We start from the raw sequence: 17886 nt of genomic DNA, 5'->3' as shown, positions 1-17886 counted from the left end.
ATCCGGAGTCCGTGGGACGACCCACGCCGACGCGAGTGGCAGCAGCTCCCTAAGAGGCCGAGACTGGTAAAGCCCGAACTGGTACAATCCATGGGGAAGGATTGCAATCCTGCGGGCAGGACTCACGTTGGAAAAGTTCGGGGACTTTTTTTCTTCATGAGTAGGGGATCCACCGAAGCAAGGGAAAATGGTGTAAAGACTCCTCCTCCTTTAAGAAAGGAGCGGCAGTAACAACATGGATGAACTGACCTGCACTCCCCCATTCCCTGTCCCCCTGCGCCGCCAGGGGGCAGGTAGAGCCAGGAACGAAAGGAAACGGGGTGGGGAGGTGTTGTTTTAAGATCTGGCCTTGTTTTCTCTTTCTCCTCTCAAGTAACCGGTTTCGTTCCCTTGTGTCTCTTGTTAAGTAACTGCTAATAAATTGTTTTGTTTTATGAAGAAAGCCTGAGTCATGTTTTGCCCGGGACCATGGTTGGTGGGTGCTCCCTCTCGGTTCTTGTCTCGACCTTCAGTCCAAAAGCCACGACAAAGGCTCAACTTTAATTTCGTGATTAGAATCTCTCTGAATACCTGCTCCTCTCTATAATGCATGCACTCTCATTTTAATGGCACATTTTAATAAAAAATTGTAATAACTGTTAGGTAACTACACATACATGCATTTGCACACTTCTGTCAAACCACATAAAGAAGAACCCGAGCGAAAGCAGCACCAGACCTGTCCCAGTGCACTTGCAAGCCCATGAAAACATTCAAGAGGATCCTTTTCTACTGTATGCTATGAAGCTTTGCTTCACTTGGGGCAGATCTCTGTGACACACTGCGAAGGATGCACTCCTCCTGTTTGAACTAACTGAACTTTGGTCCAGGCAGATGCTCAGCAAGCAAGCCTAACCGAAATTAACCCTATTGTGTGAGGCTATCAGTGAGAACACAGCACCAAATCCAAAAAACAGGTTTGGCTGGAGACTGGGCTGATAAGCAGCCAAAACTGCATTAACAGCAGAAAATATGACTACAAATCAACCACTTTACACTACAAATAACTGCAGCCATCAGGGTCCGTTGAGCTCTCCCTCCATAGCAGCTGGCTGCACGGTGGTGATCTCCCCTTGAGTAGGGACTCTCTGTACCAGCAGAACCTGATGCAGATACTTGCCCACAAGAAATTCTTGTTCAAGAATACAAAATAGCATGTGTTGGGCAAAAGCATCTTGATAAAAAAGAAATATGAGGATGTTTTAAATATTATTTTTCAGCAGGATTCCAAATAGAAAAAAGAGAGTGTTTCATGCATGTTTCACAAAGAACTGGTGTTTCAAACACACATTACCTCTTATCACTTGTCAGAATGAATAATTTTGGGGGCTTTTTTCTTTGTTCTTTTTTTTTTAAAGTGAAAGTATTAGCATGAACTACTAGCAAACTTTTTCTAAACAGCAGTATTATCACAAAACAAATAACCTGAAAGGAAATTAATTTTTAAAAAGCCTAACATTGCCTAAGCAGACAAATTCCTCTCTTAAGCCTGAAGTCTTGTGCATAGATTTAATTTTCTTTTTTCGTAAGTATCACATAATGCCTTCTTCCCCAAAGAAGGATACCGAAGCCACAATACTTGTAAATTATGAGAAATAAACAGATAACAGGATCTTTTAGCCTAAATCTTTGACAATTTATGCTACACAGGTTCTTTTTTTTTTTTTTTTTCCCAGTTAGTGTCTAAAAACAAGACAAGGAAAATGAGGAATGCATCCTGTATACTACATGAATGTCTAGTGGACGCTGTTTCACTTGATAAAAAACATTGTAACTGTAGAAGAAATGTTTTATGCTGATGCAAAAAAGGTTATTCTTCTAAAAAGGCCTTCTAATGAAAGTAATATTTTTAATATAATAGGATAATGGAGTTTGGTGTTAACACCTTTTATATCTGATTTCCTCCACTCTAAAAATAGGTAAGAATTACACTGTAAAACAAACCCTGAAGTGACTCAAAGTAAGGGAGTTTTACAGTGTGCAGAATCCTGTTCTGTGCAGCAGCTGCCCCCAATACCCAGGTCCCTTTTTCATGTGAATGGTGCTCAATACTTACAAGCAGCCCAAGAACACAACAAATCTGTTATTTGCTCTGATTTCTGTTCCACGCCTTTGATGGTCTTACTCGCAGAGTCATATAAAAAAGAGCTAAAGAGAACTTCAGATCCCCTGCACAATTAACTGTTCCAATCCCCTTTGCCCTCATTCTAGTAATTGGTGCAGAGGCAATTGATAAAAATCAGGGCAAATATTGTGTTTGATTACATTTTGGGATGCTTGTTAATACTAGCCTTATCTAGTCAAGTATTTTATCAAAGTTGCACTGGACATGCAGAGTGGCTACGAAACAAGATTCTCAAAGGATTTTGAAACACCGATGTGAACAGTGACATAGAGCCTGCACTTTACGGAATGCTCCATGGGGATCCTCTGACCCTGGAGCAGTACACATGAGCACAGTCACAGTAGTGCAAGATCTGTATGCAGAACGATGCTACAACAAACCTCCTGCACCATATATGTTTAAGCCAACGCCACTAGAGAAGGGCAAAGGTGGTTTCTGTATCTTTATGCCTACCCAGATCCTGGCAGGGACTCTCCCAGCTATATGCAAAATATAGATTCCCCATATCGACAGGAAAGCCTCCTAATAGTGCTGGTGAAATGCGAGCATCCTCCGTTTTTGCTTCCTTTGCTCCTGTAAGCATTGCAAACATGGGCTGTGTGCTACCCATGAAGAGCACTCTCATTTCTCAGCGTTTTCTTTTGTACGTAAGACCAGACGAGGTGGGTAGTACAAATTGTCAACAGCAAAAACATATGCAGTCATCAATGATGAAACTGATAACAAACAGTTTCTGTGTTGGAAATTCAGTGAAGTTTGGGCTTTGGTTTACTGTTTTTCACACAGGTGAGGTTAGCAGTTCTGAAAATAGCTGTCTCCGTGAACAGCTTTCCCACACCATCTTGTCAGTGTGCTCTGGATCCAAGTCAGAGACAGGACAGAGAACAGTACTTTGTGTCAACAGCTAGCTAATTCTGCCCACCAGCCAAGAGCAATGTGGATATCTGACCAAGAAAAAAGCTGGTGCCGAAGCCCAGACAGAATAAAAGTTTCAGCGATTTTGCTTCTCTGTAGGATCTAGCTGTCTACTGAAAGTTTGCCCTCCTGCCCTTAAGCTCTTCTGAAACGAGAGGTCTCTAGTGGTTCCACAAGCACAAATTACAAAAATTGCTAAGACTCGTAGTGCATGCAAGAAATACAGGAATTTGCACGATCTTAGATAAACGGCACATTGCTGGTTAGAGCTGGTCGTTTAAGTTATGTGCTGAAGTCAGAAGCCTGTGCAGGAATAAGACCCCGAAGGTCTGCTGGATACAGGTACAAGTCACTTTATAAGAGCTACAGGGCAGCCTGCTGGAGATATTGGTTTCCTCATAGAAGAGTAATGGCCTTTGTACTGACAGCTGAAGGGCACTTAATGTTTTAAAATCGCTCCTCATCTATATAATCCATTAGAATCCAACTTTTTCCATCTTCAACAGCTTGCTAGAGCTTACAGACTACATGCCTCAAAACACACCTCCTCAAAAAAAAAGAGAAAGCAAAACCCCTTCAGTGTAACTGGACTCCATCAGATTAGTAAATGGCTGGCAAAGTGGTGACTTAATTCTTAGTGAGGGAAAAAATAACAAGATACTGTTGCATACTCTCAGTTCAGAGAAAGCCTTTTTAAAGCAGAAAAGATATGAAAAATCCATTAAAGAGTATCAGGAATGCAGGCAAGAACAAATAACCCAAACAATATGTTATATCAGCAATCAGTGAATTTCCCTTGATTTATTTCAGTGTCTGAACACCACTGGCATCTCTTTAACCAGACTGCAGTTTCACATTTCATTAGGGCCTCGTGATGAGCTAAGAATGAAATGGAACAATCATTATAAAACCTTTTAAAAATTGGAAATTGTGGAAACTATACATATTATTTTAACGATTCTAAAACATTTTTTCTTATTTTCTACTGTGGCAGCACAGCTGACAATAATTTTTTTTTTCAAATCCTCTGAATTTTACATAATCTGAATCAAAAAATGTCATAGTCTAGTTCAGTGTTCCTTAGGTAGTATTTCATTGAATTAATACAGCATCAGAAAGCACAACGCTAAGTAATTAAGTGCTTGTTCCTGTCTTACTTATTTGGCTTTTTTTTTAATTATGTAAAATAAGCCAAGTGTTCTAGATTTTCCTTAATTCAAAAGTGGCATAAATAATCTCGTGAATGACAATCAGTGAATGAAGAAATAGCAACTGAAAAAAAAAAACAGAATATATTTCCTAAAAATACTTATTACCATACTGCATTTTTCTCTAACTTATCTCCTTTCTCTTAAAAAAAAAGTCTGCGTAAGTTAAATTTCCCAAATGTGTCAGACGATGGTATCAGTAAAGATTTACACAAGAGCAGGTAGCTGAAAAGCCAACTCATTGTTGCGGAAAAAAAAATACACAGTCCTCCTCCGTTTCAATAAAAACTATTAACTTTATGTTGTGGTTTCTCATGATTGCTACTCACACAGGGACTTGCATGTATGGATCTTGCAGGTAACGGAATACTACCTGCTTGAACAAGAAGTCTATGAACTGCTGAGATACAGTTTAGTTTAGGGAACTCATCAGTTGGCTGGAAGCCAAGAACACTTGAATGTTAGTTCTAGTTTTCCTTCTGACTCATTGATTGCTGATCCTCAGCAATTCACTACACCTTTAATTATAAAAAACGAAATAACTTTCACATAGTTCCAGCGGAAGACAAGTTTCTCAAAATAGATGTTTAAAGTAAGCAATTGATCTGCCTGTCCTTTAAACATCTATTTTGAGAAACTTGTCTTCCACTGGAACTATGTGAATCATAATCCTAAATTTCACTTTTCTTTAGTAAGTTTCACATCCAGAAGTTTATAATGCAATTCACCTTGAGAAGATTCCCAATTAAAAAAAAAAAAAAAACCCACCACCAAATAAGCAAGCATTATTTTGAGGGTAAAAATATGTTTTAGATGCTCAACTGCTTGATAAGCTCACACTGCCCCAGTACTGATCCTGCAGTTCAAAAGCAAATATAAAGGAAAGCATCCTAATAGCACTCACTAAGGAAACCATTGGTTGGTTGATGACAGCCAAACAACTTCATGTGCAATAGCACCTATAAAGTCCAGTTGTCTAAAGTGGCCACCCATCCTACTCCACCATACTTCTGCAACACTATGTGGTCAAAAGTCTCTAAACTCGTGCCCAAACACACATCTGAAATCCTGGGTTCTAGATAAAGACATGCTCCCCACAAACAGAGGTAGAGGAGGTGAGGAGCTGTCAGTGCTACATAGACATGTGTGACGCCAGGATGAAGACTCTGAGTTGGACCGCAGCTTCCAGGAACTGGGCGTAGGTATCATCTGTCCCCTTGTCGCCAGTCAAAGGCACAGGGAGACTTGAAATTGTCCAGAAAACATTGCTTGACCAGTTGAGATAGACTGTTTTCTCTGCCAAAGACAGACCCCCGTCTGACAGACCCTCAGGCAGCCCTCCCAGACTAACTCCAGAGCAGCAGCTCCTCCTCCACAACAAGAAGGTCTTTGCAAACCGTCTCAGCATGGACTTTGCAGGCCGCCCCGAGCCAGTGGTGTGATCGAGCCAGCTGCTGACGAGAAGCCAGGGCAATCCAGCTGCTTCTCTCCGGAGAGAAGACCGACCATCACGGAGCACAAACCTGAGCTTCGGACAAGCTATCTTTGCAGCCCGTGATGTACGCCTGGGGACAGCGTGCGGACTGCGCGAAGCGGCTGACCCCGCGCTGGGCAGACCCGCCGTGCAGAGCAGCCATCTCCCTTGCCACCCGAGGCAACGAGCTGCTCCCCCAGGTGCCGTCCAGCCCTGGTACCACCTCAAACGCTGTCTGAGGAGACGCGCCGTGCGTCCGACGCCTCCCCGCCACGGGAGACCCCTCTGCGGGGCCGGGGGACCTCCGGCACCGTCGGCGGAGGGGCGCGGGGTCCCCGGGTCGGCTGCCGCCGCCTACCTGCTCCGTCCCTGGTCGGTGTAGCGGGAGAGAAAGAGCCCGTCGAGGTCCTCCTTCAGCCGGCCCTGGAAGCCCAGCTGCAGCACGTAGCGGCGCCCGGCCCGCAGCCGGCCGCGCAGCTCCAGCACCGCCACCTCGCCCGCCGCCTCCTGCCGCAGCCCCGCCACCTCCACGGCGGCGCCCGCCTCGGGCAAGGGACCGCGCACGACGGCGGCCCCGCGGCTCCGCAGCCCGGAGCTGTGCAGCACCGCCGCGTCCGTGTCCTGCCGGCAGAGCACCGTGATGTTCACCTGCCCGCTGAAGTCGAAGGGCCCCGCCTGGCCCGGCCGCACCCGGGGCCACAGCTCCAGGTCGTAGTGGAGCGGCAGGAGGTGGCGAGGCAGGCGGCGGCCGGAGCCGGCGGCGGGAGCGGACCCCGGCGGGGCGGCGGGGCGGGGGGCTGAGGGCGAACGGCGCGGCGGCGGCAGCGGCGCCTCCTGCCGGCAGCGCCCGTAGAGCGCGGCGAGCGCCAGCAGGGCGGCCAGCAGCGCCAGCAGCAGCGCGGCCAGCAGGGCGGCGGCCCTCCGCCCCACGTACAGCCCGCGGCCGCCGCGGACACCCATCCCCGCTGCTCTGCGCCGCCCGACGGCCCGCGCCGCCCGGTACTTACGGGGCGGCGGCGCGGGGGAGTGAGCGCGTTTGAGGGCGGGACGCGCCAGGCCGGGCCGGGCTAGGGGAGATGGGTCGTCCCCCCCCCCTCCCCCCCCCGTCAGGGAAGCCGCTCCCGGAACAGCTGATCCGGTGGGATGGGCAGCCCTGGGACCCCCGGCCCTCTCGCTGGGTGGGGCGGAGGCAGCGGGGCGCCGGGGGAGCAGCTTTGGCCAGGGGCCGTCCGCGGGCTGCCCCCTGCCCGCCCGCTTAAGCCAGCAGCCTGCGGGGGAGGGGGGGCGCGACGGCAGGCAGCTGAGCAGCGACTTCAAAAGCCGGGGGGCGCAGCCGGCGGCGGGGTGGCCGATGATGCTGGATGGGGTCCGTGCCGAGGACCCTCGGGGAAGGGTGATAACGGCACTACCCGCACAGACGGCGTTGCACGCACGAGAGGGGAGCGGGCCGCCCCCAGCACGCCCGGGCCGGGGCTGCCGAAAGCCCCGGTATCGCGGGGCGGCCGTCGGGCCGGAGCAGGAGGCTCACCGGCTCACCCGGAGGGAGGGCCTGTCGGAAAAAGGAAAAAAACAAACCCACGAATATTCGTGCTTTTTCCCCACCGTGAGGAATAGCAAGGGAAAGGATGAGAAAACGCGGGTTCGTTGCTTGAAGTGCGCAGAGTGTTGTGGGACGAGTGGATCGGGTGTTGACGGAAATCTACATGTTAAAAGATTTGGGAGAAAGACTTCGAGGCTGAAGTGTCTTTGGTACACAAAAAAAGCACGACCAAAGTGGGCTTCTGATAAATCGTCCTCGTTTAGAGCCTCACTTGCCTGCGTAGTTCAGTTAAGGCTATAAACATCATCAAGCTGTACATAATGTAGTTAACCCCATACAATCAATGGGATTAATCTCATGTTCCTAGTTAAACACATACTTAAAGGGTTTGCCGAGTCGAGGCCGGATTGCCAGCGAGATTGCAAAATTAAACTCTGTCACCTTGTAAAACTCGCTGGTTGGTTTCGCTCAGCTGCATCTCCTCTTTGAAATCACAATGAGACACGCATTAAGAGGGGTGCTAGCCGGGAACAGAAAATCTTGCATGCCATTGCCTCGCACGCTCTTTAATCTGTATCACAAGGTTTTCCCCTCATTTTTTCTTAATTCAGTTCGCACCCCCACTCCCAATTGTTTTCACCCCAAGTCAATTCTCTTGGGCTTGTAGTTTGCGCAACAGCCACCCTCAACACCAAACAGCTTTGTTTGCAAAATCGAGGCATGGGATTAGGTATTACAGCCTGTTTCGTCGCCAGAGTTAAAGCTAAACTGGCTGAAGTAAATTCACCTCGATAACCTAACACTAAAAGTTATCCCTCCTACCAATTTATTTGGTAATTCAGAGGGATACTCTTTCTGTCCAGTACAGAATACAGCGATTGCTTTCCTCACGCTGGGCACAGCAGGGCTGGCTGCTACAGGTCTAGGGAACAGCTTTGAGCTACTGAACAAAGAAAGTTTCTGGTTCCAGCAGAAGACCATAGTCTGTTGTTTTCCTCCTACTTGAGGGATGGAGGAGATCCCCGCTGCCAGCCTGTCCCACTGGTTGCGAGCTCTCCCCCTCTTCCCTCTCCATCCGCTGCCTGCCCCAATGCCTTTGCTGCTGTTACCCATTAGCTTCCCAACAGGCTGTCTTCTGGCACTGGCCCATCTTCTGCTGTTTTCTTTCACACAGTTTGACTGGTATGCTTCTGTTTCTGTGCTGCTTCTCTCATTTTGTCCTCGTTTAGCCTAGTCTTCCCCACCCACGCCCTGGGACCTGTTTCTGTTTCTCCGGTTCAAGTCTCTGTACTCCTTCTACCCAACCCATCATTTTTTCACCCTTCTGTCCTTGCACGTGCCTCACATACCTTTACTTTTCATGTTACACATCAGCAGCTTCTCCCTTTTCTCCCAGCATGTTTTGCAATGTCCATTATATTGCTCTCGTATTAAGACGTTAGAACAATCTCCAACAAAATCCTGACCAAATCCTGACCTTGGATGAAAACAGGAGGCTTGTATTTAAGTCAGCAGAAGCCTCTAGTACACATTTGAAGGTAAAAACAAATCACCTGTTATAAAAGAAGTCAAACAGCTCTGTCTCTCTGAAGGACACCAAAGCATCTGACAAACTTTACTATCTTGTTCCAGACAAAGGGGTCTGCGCCATGACCACTAGGTGTTCAAAGTCCTGTTGGTGTCCACTGAATTTTAAACAACAGGAAAAGGTCACGTATGACAGCATGAGATCTACTATCCGTTAAGGTGCAGTAAGGTAAATGACACTTCATGTGGCAGCTGGCCAGGAAATTTGACATGAAATTTCAATTAGCAAAATATTATAATGACCCATCCTTAAAGTTCATCAAGATTTTCAGGTTAACAGTACTGTTTTCATTAAAAAATACTATGATATCATCAAAAATCATATATGGTGAATACTAAGAAAAAGACTAATTGTGTGTTTAAGCAATTAGAAATAATCATTAGGCTGAAAGATGATTCCTGAAATCACATTATTAGTGATTTGTTCAACATAATTTGAGAAGTTATTCGTGATGGCATGTATAGCAAATCCAGCAGTGTGAGTTTGAAGCGATCAGCACTCCTGAAACTTTGTTTTTAACAGAACTGTAGATCTTCTTTCCTCTTCAGGTTTTGAGGAGGTACCTGTTTTTTTCTGTATTTCCAAAGTCAGACCAATGCTCCTTCTAGGCATGAGGAATCCATGTGCACCACCTATGTCCATGAAATTCCCTTTTTTTTTTTTTTTTAAACTTGATCTGTTCAATTTATGCACTGTAATTTGCTCTGCTTTGTTACTCTTCTTCTCTTCTAGTATATCAGAGCTGAAAATGTTGTAATGCGTGGAAGGCAGGAGCTATTCCATAGGAGATGCTGAAGTTGAAAATCTTTACTATTGTTCTGAAGATCTGATTTAGTAGATATTTCATGTTTTCCAGGCATCTGAAGTAAGAAGTGTGAGCTATAGTGGATGTACGTAGTTAGCATAGCTGCAAGTAAGTGCAATACACATGAGCGAAGCATGAGCAGATGAGGACCTTACCTTCTCAGTGGACATGTCAAAGAAGTCCTCAGCTTTCCTGCAGGCTCAGGATGAATACTTTGTGTCATCCTTCACGGGGTATGTATCTTCAATTCCAAAGTCAACTCAAGCGATACTAGTTACTAAGTAATGGGAGTAAACTTGAAAGATGGAGGTTTCCTTTCCCTAATAATAAAAAAACCCAACACCAAAATGTCTGTTTCAGTGTTTTATGTCCTAAAGAGGTTTGTACGCTCCCTGCACAGATCTGTCAGTGGATATAAGGTTTACATGGCACAGCAGCAACTAAGGATGGATCTGTGTTTGTATCGACAAGATTTCTTAACTGGCCAGTGCAGGCCAGTACAGAAAGGCGATGTGGAGAAGACTTCCAATTTAAAAGGGTCAAATTTGACCAAGCATTGGAGTATCATCAAAAAACATGATACTGAAAACTCAGATTAATGGTTTGGAGTGAGGTGTCATTCCGTGCTGGGCAATATGTGAGGAAGGAAAGTGCTTTTGCCATAGAGACTCACACATCTAATTAAAAAAATTGTATGTAATGAAGAATGCTTGAAACATTGTCATTATTATTAATGATGTCTGATATGGTAATTGAAGTAGTTTTTCACTTGTACTTAATTAAAAGATGTTCCTTGGTGTTTCGGACCAACAGGCCACTGTTAATCCTCTGTCTTGCAGACTACCAAGCTGTGCAAAAAATTTTAAATTCTGTTCTTGTTTGATAGACCAGCTGTCAACTTTTTACCAGGCCCTCACTGACTGCCTCTGTGTAGTTGTGTACCAATGCGATGGTTTGGATCTACACAGCAAACGATGGGTAGCAGCAACAATTCTTACCAGTGAAGAAAAGACAGCAACTGGGGCAAAACCAAGGAATTTCTTTGGGTACTTCTGCTTGTGGAGGATGGCAGAGTAATCCCTAGGTGGAATGGGAAAAATGGGGTAGTGATGAACCATGAAACTGGGTGTTAACAAAATGATCAATGTGTCCAGTGCGCAGAGTTGTGCTCAGAGCTGGAGAAGACTCTCTCCAAACAGCTCAGGCTGCTCAAAGGAGCAAGAGAGGCCTGTAGTCCTGTTTGAAGGTATGAAACCTGTGAGAGCCACCTCCTTGGAGGGAAAGCGTCTCCAAGGAGCAGGAGATCCACAGAACAGTATGGAAAATAACCAAGAAGTAACCACGGCAGACATGAAAACCACTATCCTGAATACAAGCATATGAAAATTACACCATAGCTGGAATTCAGGAGGCTGCAGTTTTGTCAGTATTTTTTTTTTTTTTTAATATATATAGCTGGTAACTCTATTGATTGGCTTCTGAGATGTGGCACACAATCAATAGGACTGACAAACCAAGTCTTGCAACTGAGGATATGTGGGAAAGAAGTGTATCATATTTTCACCAGTTTGCTTAGTAAGAAAAAAAATCTGTAAAAATGCACTCTTAATTGGAATGATGTTCCAAAAAACATTTTTTAAGAATTTAATAAGAAAAGGATGAATGAATGCATTAATCATTTGCAACATGTGAAATTTTGTTCCAGATGGCATTTAACTTTTTCTTTTGTAGAGTTTAATGTTTTCTAATTGTTACTGCACTTAAACCCAACTTGAATAGGTATCAGCTTTTCTCCAAATATGCCAACACTTTCAGGCTTGTGCCTGGTGATACTGTATGAAAGTGTGCAAACATTTGACCAGAAATAACTTGCAAGTGGATATTTTTTAAATGGCATTACATGTCAGTAGACTGATATTGCTTAATATGATGAATGGTGATGTTTTCAGACTTGTTGGTCCTTTTTATTAAGTCTTTTACAAGCTTTCAGATGCCAGGTATTTTTCTGGCAGCTTCACTGACATGAAACAGGAATGTGATATTTTTCCCCTCAGTGCTAGTCATACTGAGATTTATAAGCTCTCTAGGAGGAATAGCAAGTTAAAGTTTAAAGAATTGAGGTATTGAGATACTGTAAACTATTTCTCACCCGTGGAGTTGGATCAACAGAGTTGGACCAAGGACACACGTGTCTCCTCTTCTTTCATCTGCTTTTGTTGCAAGTAGAGCTCTTGGATGGTATGCAAGCCTGAGATTGCAACATCCAAGTACAGGAAATGCTTCACAAAGCTTATTTCAGCCCTAGAGCTGCACAGGGGACTGAAAGGCAAATAAGCAGAACTTTAAAGCATCCATCTTGCTCTCCTGTTACTATGAGGAGGATACCAGAAGAAGAAGCAATAGCTGTTTCTGCTGGAAATAACCTCTTTATCCTCACTAGGCAGGTGCCACCCAGCCTGGCTGTCCAGAATGGACAATGCTCAGTCTTGGTCAGGACTTTTGAAACCATTCTTCTGGTGCACCTCATGAGCTCCAACTATGGTTGGGCATTCAGTTCAGGACATCAGAAGAGAGAGGTCCAGGGCATCACAGCTGATCTGAAATTAACTCCCTGTAAATACTTACACTTTGAGGACTAGGTCCTCTCTACCAGCTGCTTTGCTCTACAGACCCACTCCTTTGGGGCCACCATGTCTGTATATCTCAACTTTTCTTGCCTCACTGTCCTAGGAAACTGCCTACTTTTTCTGGGCTGAGAGTTAGCTCTACAACAGAGCATTATTATTGCTTATCTACAGCAAGAACCACTGGCTGCTCCTCCTCCTCATTATGAAAACAAGTAAACAAATATATATATATGTACACACTTAAGGTACTGACAGATTAATCTCAGTATGACTAGCGCTGAGGGGAAAAATAGCACATTCCTGGTTCATTTCAGTGAAGCTGCCAGAAAAATACCTGAAATTCATTCATGAATTTATTTCTAGTTGATGGATCGGCCTAAACCAGGACACAGATTATTTTCCAAAATTACTGAGAAATTAGGACAATTGCTTCCTCACAGTTTTGGGTCTATTAAAACCTTCATTAAACCAGTCAGACTACAGAACACCTGAAAATTACTGGAGTGAGTTCACATGCTGGCAGAGAACTAAACACCAAAGATTTCAACAGCTTTAAAGCTTACAGGTAGTCTTTATCCCCAGTATCTAGGTATTATATTTTGCAAGATGCACTTCTTGCATTCATGGCCAAAGCAGTCCATGAATCTTTACTGGTCCAACAAACCTGTGCTTCACTGCAGAATGCGGCTACGTGTCAACTTGCAATCAAATTGGCCAGAGCTCTGTGTATCCCTACAGACTCTAGAAAGCCTGTTTTCCAGGGCCTCTTTCTGGCAGACCTTTGGTGGAAAGATACTAAGGCTTGAGCCTGATTTATAAATGGAATAAAACAGGTCTCCAGTTTAACCCTTTAGTAAGTTGTTCTTACATCTCAGAGCACCATGTCTGTTTAGCATTCTTTTCCTGGTGCAGCCTGCAATCCCATTGCAGTTCTCCATTCCTACTTGCCCGGTTTGCTCTCGCAAACCCTACATCTGGTCTCATCTGATCCCTAAACACTCTGATCCATTCAGACAAAAGAGAGGAAGATCTCTCTGAAGCCTGTATGCTTGGCTGGCAAATAGTTTCAATATTTTTGGCAAATCTCTGTACTTGCTGGCATGCAACATGGCACCTGAAGACATGTACATGACAGAAATCATGGAAGTGTTTCAAAATGCGTGAATTACAAAACATAATTAATAAATCTTTTGTGTGGATAGTCCTAGGGAGGGTATGTACCCTGTGCTGTTGTACAAATCAGTTTCCTACAGAGAATGTGACATAGAATAGGATACGGAAATGGGATGTCCCTACTCACAATAGGATAGGAATAAAGTTTTCACCTAAAATTAATGTGTATAAAACAATAATACTGCTGGCTACCAGACCTTGTCTTTGGTGCAGAAAACATATTAACAGAATAAAGGATATGGATTAGCCTCTGAATGGCTCCTTCTATTAATAAAAAAAAAAAAAAAACACTTCTGTGTGTTTGTCTGTGTTTTAAAACTCATAGTTACCAAAGCCAGAGCTTCCTGCAGGACTAACAGTAGATGCCTCTGAGGATAACTCAGTGACAATAATAGAATGGGGAAAATATCTCTGATCTTTCCTTTTTGCAGAGCTGAGACTGCAGGCTGATCCATGCCACCAACTCTTAGTGTGCTGTGGTGGATTCTGAGATGATACTGGAAAGGTGTTAGGAGAGCATAGTCAGAATGCACTTCTGAAGAGGATGGAGATGGTGATATGAAGATTAGTGAGAAGACAACTCCCAGTTAATGGCAAGGTGAGGAGAAACAGTAGAAAGCCACAGGGCTTAGAAGGCAGCAGGCTGTATCACTAGTTTATTCAGGGGACGGTTTCTGATTGATTAAAATCTAGCTGCAGGAATGCTACGGTTTGACTAGAAAGTCAAGATGGGGAACTTGTGCCATATAAAATCAATCTACAACATCAAATTATTGAATCCTTGTGAGGGAGAGAAAGACGTGTCACAAAAAGGAGGATCCCAAATTCTTCATGCCTGTTACAGGAGTGACAGAAGCAGAGTACCCACGCAAAAAAAAAAAAAAAAAAAAAAAAAAAAAAAAAAAAAGAGAGACCTGAGAAAGTTCGGGTGCATGCAACATATGTTATTAGTTTATTCTGAAAACAGAAAGAATGATGACAGTAAAGTACAGAAATGGGCTGCTAGCCACACACTTCATTCTGAAATTAGCAAATCCAGATGCAAGGCAAGAGAAAAGGGAAGCCTAGCAAGCAGATAAACCAAAACAAACACCAAGGAAAAAGCAAATACTTTCTGGGAAAGCACTCAAAGCTTCAGGCTATGAGGAGCTCAATGCTGACATTGGGGAGGAGCCTGGTTTTGTAGTGGTAGACACTCAGAAGTAGGGTGGCCCCAGGAGTCTTCCCACCCCTCTGCCTGACAAGCCTTTAGGATGATCTGCTGTGATGACTGGATCTCGCTCAGTGAGCCAGTCAGATAGGTTTTAGAAAATTTCATTCATGAACTCGGCATGGGGAAAGAGAAGCTGTTCAATGACAAACTGGAAAAGTCACCTGTCCTTCTCTTATGTAGACTGGTTTGTCTACACCGCAAACCAGTATTATTTCTGAATCTGTCAGGTAGTGACTTCTGGGAAATTATATAATCCATTCAGTTACTTGAAGAGAAACATGTTTGGTGTATTTTTGGTTAACTGTAGTCCTTAAGGCACTTTTCCCACAGCTGTCCCAAATTGCTTTCATTGATATCTTGAAGGACCTCTTTGGTTCGCTATACTTCCTTTACTGCTCTGGTATCATACTAACCCAGTTTCATGTCCTTCTTTAAATATCAGCATGCCACTGCATCTCCCTCTTTTTCAAGGATTTATTGGTAGCATCACACGCTGTTGTGGTTTAGGCTGGCCAGCAACTAAATGCGTCACAGCCTCTCACTCACCCTCCCTCACTCCCAGGAGACAGGGAAGAGAATTAAAGGCGAAAAGGGAAGGAAACCCATGGATTAAGAAAAGAATAATTTAATAATATCAATACTACTACTACTACTACTACTACTACTACTACTACTACTACTACTACTACTAATAATAGGATATATATGTGTAATCATAATAATAGATACAAACAAGTGATGCACAGTGTTATTGCTCACCACCCAGTGACCAACACCTGTCCTGTCCCAGCTTACAATTCCAAAACAGGTAAGTCCCAACACTGCAATCCCAGACAAGTGTGAGGCCCAAAAAGAGAGAGAGAGAGAGAGAGCACTCCGAGAGTCCAAGAGAGACCGCTCCCGGAAGAGCAAAGGCTCTTCTTTCCAGTTAACTCTCATCTATAGACTGGGCATCACATTGCATGATATGGAATACTAAATTGGCCCTCAATTCTAGGTTCAAATATCTAAGTTCAAATGATAAGGAGAGTTGTGGGCCCTTTATCCTGGCCATGCCCCTCCCAGCCTGTTGTGCTCCTGCACACTGGCAAAACATGGGAAGTTGAAAAATCCTGGAAGTCTCAGCACCAACTATAAACATCAGTACGCTATCAACATTCTTCTTATAGCAAATCCGAGACTAAAGTCAAAACACAGAGCTCTTCTAACTGCGAAAAAGAACTATCTCTGTCCCAGCCAAAACTAGGACACACACCACTCTTGGCCTTACATCAATCACACATGGTTCTGGAGAGACCACTGCACAGATCATATATTTCCTTATGGTCTGGGGAAAGGAGGGCATCACATTCTGTCTCAACAGCATCACTGTCATGCCTGGACCTAGAGAAGTACATGGCAAAATGAAGAAAAAGGATGGGGGTTTTTCCAGGGAAGGCTCCAGTGCTATGACAAAAGAAAGAGGTCTCGCATAAGAACAGTAATGGACAACTATCAGACATATGCACAAATTTTAAGTTGTCTGCCCCTAACACTTCGAAAGGATCTTATTTTCTTCCCTGGTGTCATTCCTGATGGGAATGAAGAAATCCTGTGATCACAACTGCAATACTAACCAGAATTTATAACCCAGATCCCACAATATCCATGTCCTATCCCCTGAAGCTGACCCCAAGGAAGAAATAAACCTCAAAGCCCAAGCAGATGCCCAACATAACTATTCCAGGGCTCACTCACAAAAAGGGATTTTAAAAACTTTTGTTCCAAGGACCTCATGGAAAGCTATTGGAAGTTTTTCAAACAATCTCAGCTTTTACTACCAATCCCACACCCATTTTATGGACACTCCAAATGGTGTCCAGGATGAACAGTCTATGCTTTGTAGTGTTTTCTTTTCTGAAGTATCAAACCCTCCCGGTTTTGATTACCCCTTTCAAGCATCCTCTCAGTCCATCTAGTCATTTAATGTTCCATCAGTCCCTCATTGCTTGACTTCTTCCCTCACCATGTGCTCGAAATAGTGCCTATGCCAATAAAATGTGAACTCAGAAATGTTTATTTCTGTAATGTAACAACATGTTCTCTTTCCCTTTCCCATGGCTACTATTCCCATACTTCAGCTGATGGCATCTTGGAGGTTATGGACACTTCACAGCAAAAGATTTTGATTGATACACAAAGATGAATCTCACCATAGAGATACCTGGCTTCACATCTCAGCAATATCTTGAGTTTATAGCTACCTTGAGGATCAATAGGGTATTTTTCCATAAATCAAGACATTTCAAAATGCAGAGGAATGAGTAACAAGGAAAGTAGAAGTATAAAAACACAGAATGATTTTGGCATGATTTGTGAAAGGCAAGAAAGTAATTCCAGGGCTGGCAAAAAGCGACAACAGCACTGGCCTTCTACTGCAGCAAATTTTTGAAGACGACTGTGTAGGGTAACATCACTCATATTTTGCTGATACTCCCATTACGTTCTCTGCATCTTGATTAAACGAGAGATAACATATTTCAAAATAAAGATGACTCACAGAAGGCAGTTGGCACACTCCCATTTTGCATGGATTACATAAAAAGAATATTCAGCAAACATTTTCCTCAAACATTGCATAGGCGAAGGCTGAGATATTACACCTACATTGAATAAAAGGTATTACCTTTCTTGTCTTATATTCATTTAGACGTATGTATCCCCTTTACTCCATCAGATTAATTTCTACTCTATTGTGATATGCAAGAACAGTATGGATTCTGTAAAGGAAGAAAAAGCACTGGTCAAAAATAATCACTTTGTGTTTTATTCATCCCTTTTGTCCACCATTCTTTCCTCTCTGCTCACTTTAGTGTGTTGCTAACCCAGGGGTTGACCACTGAGAACTTGTTTAGGCAGACAGCTTATGTGAACTCTTCAAAGGCATCATTTGCTCCATGTTTGCGTGAGGACATCTTTGGGATTCACAAAACTCATAGGTGGAGCTAAAGAATCATAATAACATGAACCATAAGCCATGATCTGAAAAACTGTTTCTTTTCTCCGGGTTTATTTACTGGCGTCATACAATGTGGACTAGCCGTTACAAATGTTTCTTCAACTCCTAGGATGACTGACTTTGCAAAACATTAATAACTTGACGTGCAACCCTTAACTATTCTGCTAAATCTGGCTCTATT

The 17886-nt window shown here is 43.9% G+C and overlaps 1 protein-coding gene across 1 annotated transcript in view; it reads right to left on the bottom strand.

The window, feature by feature from the left end:
- Nucleotides 1-6721, bottom strand: part of LVRN (laeverin) — a 42381-nt gene extending 35660 nt beyond the window's left edge. The window contains exon 1 of the mRNA XM_086629540.1: nt 6120-6721. Coding sequence (XP_086485666.1) covers nt 6120-6721 — 602 coding nt within the window. The remainder of the gene's footprint in view (nt 1-6119) is intronic.
- Nucleotides 6722-17886: the final 11165 nt, after the last annotated feature.

The sequence above is a fragment of the Tauraco erythrolophus genome, chromosome Z (genome assembly GCF_009769465.1).
Source record: "Tauraco erythrolophus isolate bTauEry1 chromosome Z, bTauEry1.pri, whole genome shotgun sequence".
Classification (NCBI taxonomy): domain Eukaryota; kingdom Metazoa; phylum Chordata; class Aves; order Musophagiformes; family Musophagidae; genus Tauraco; species Tauraco erythrolophus.
Note: the sequence above shows the minus strand (reverse complement) of the source record. Positions and strands in the feature narration are given on the sequence as shown.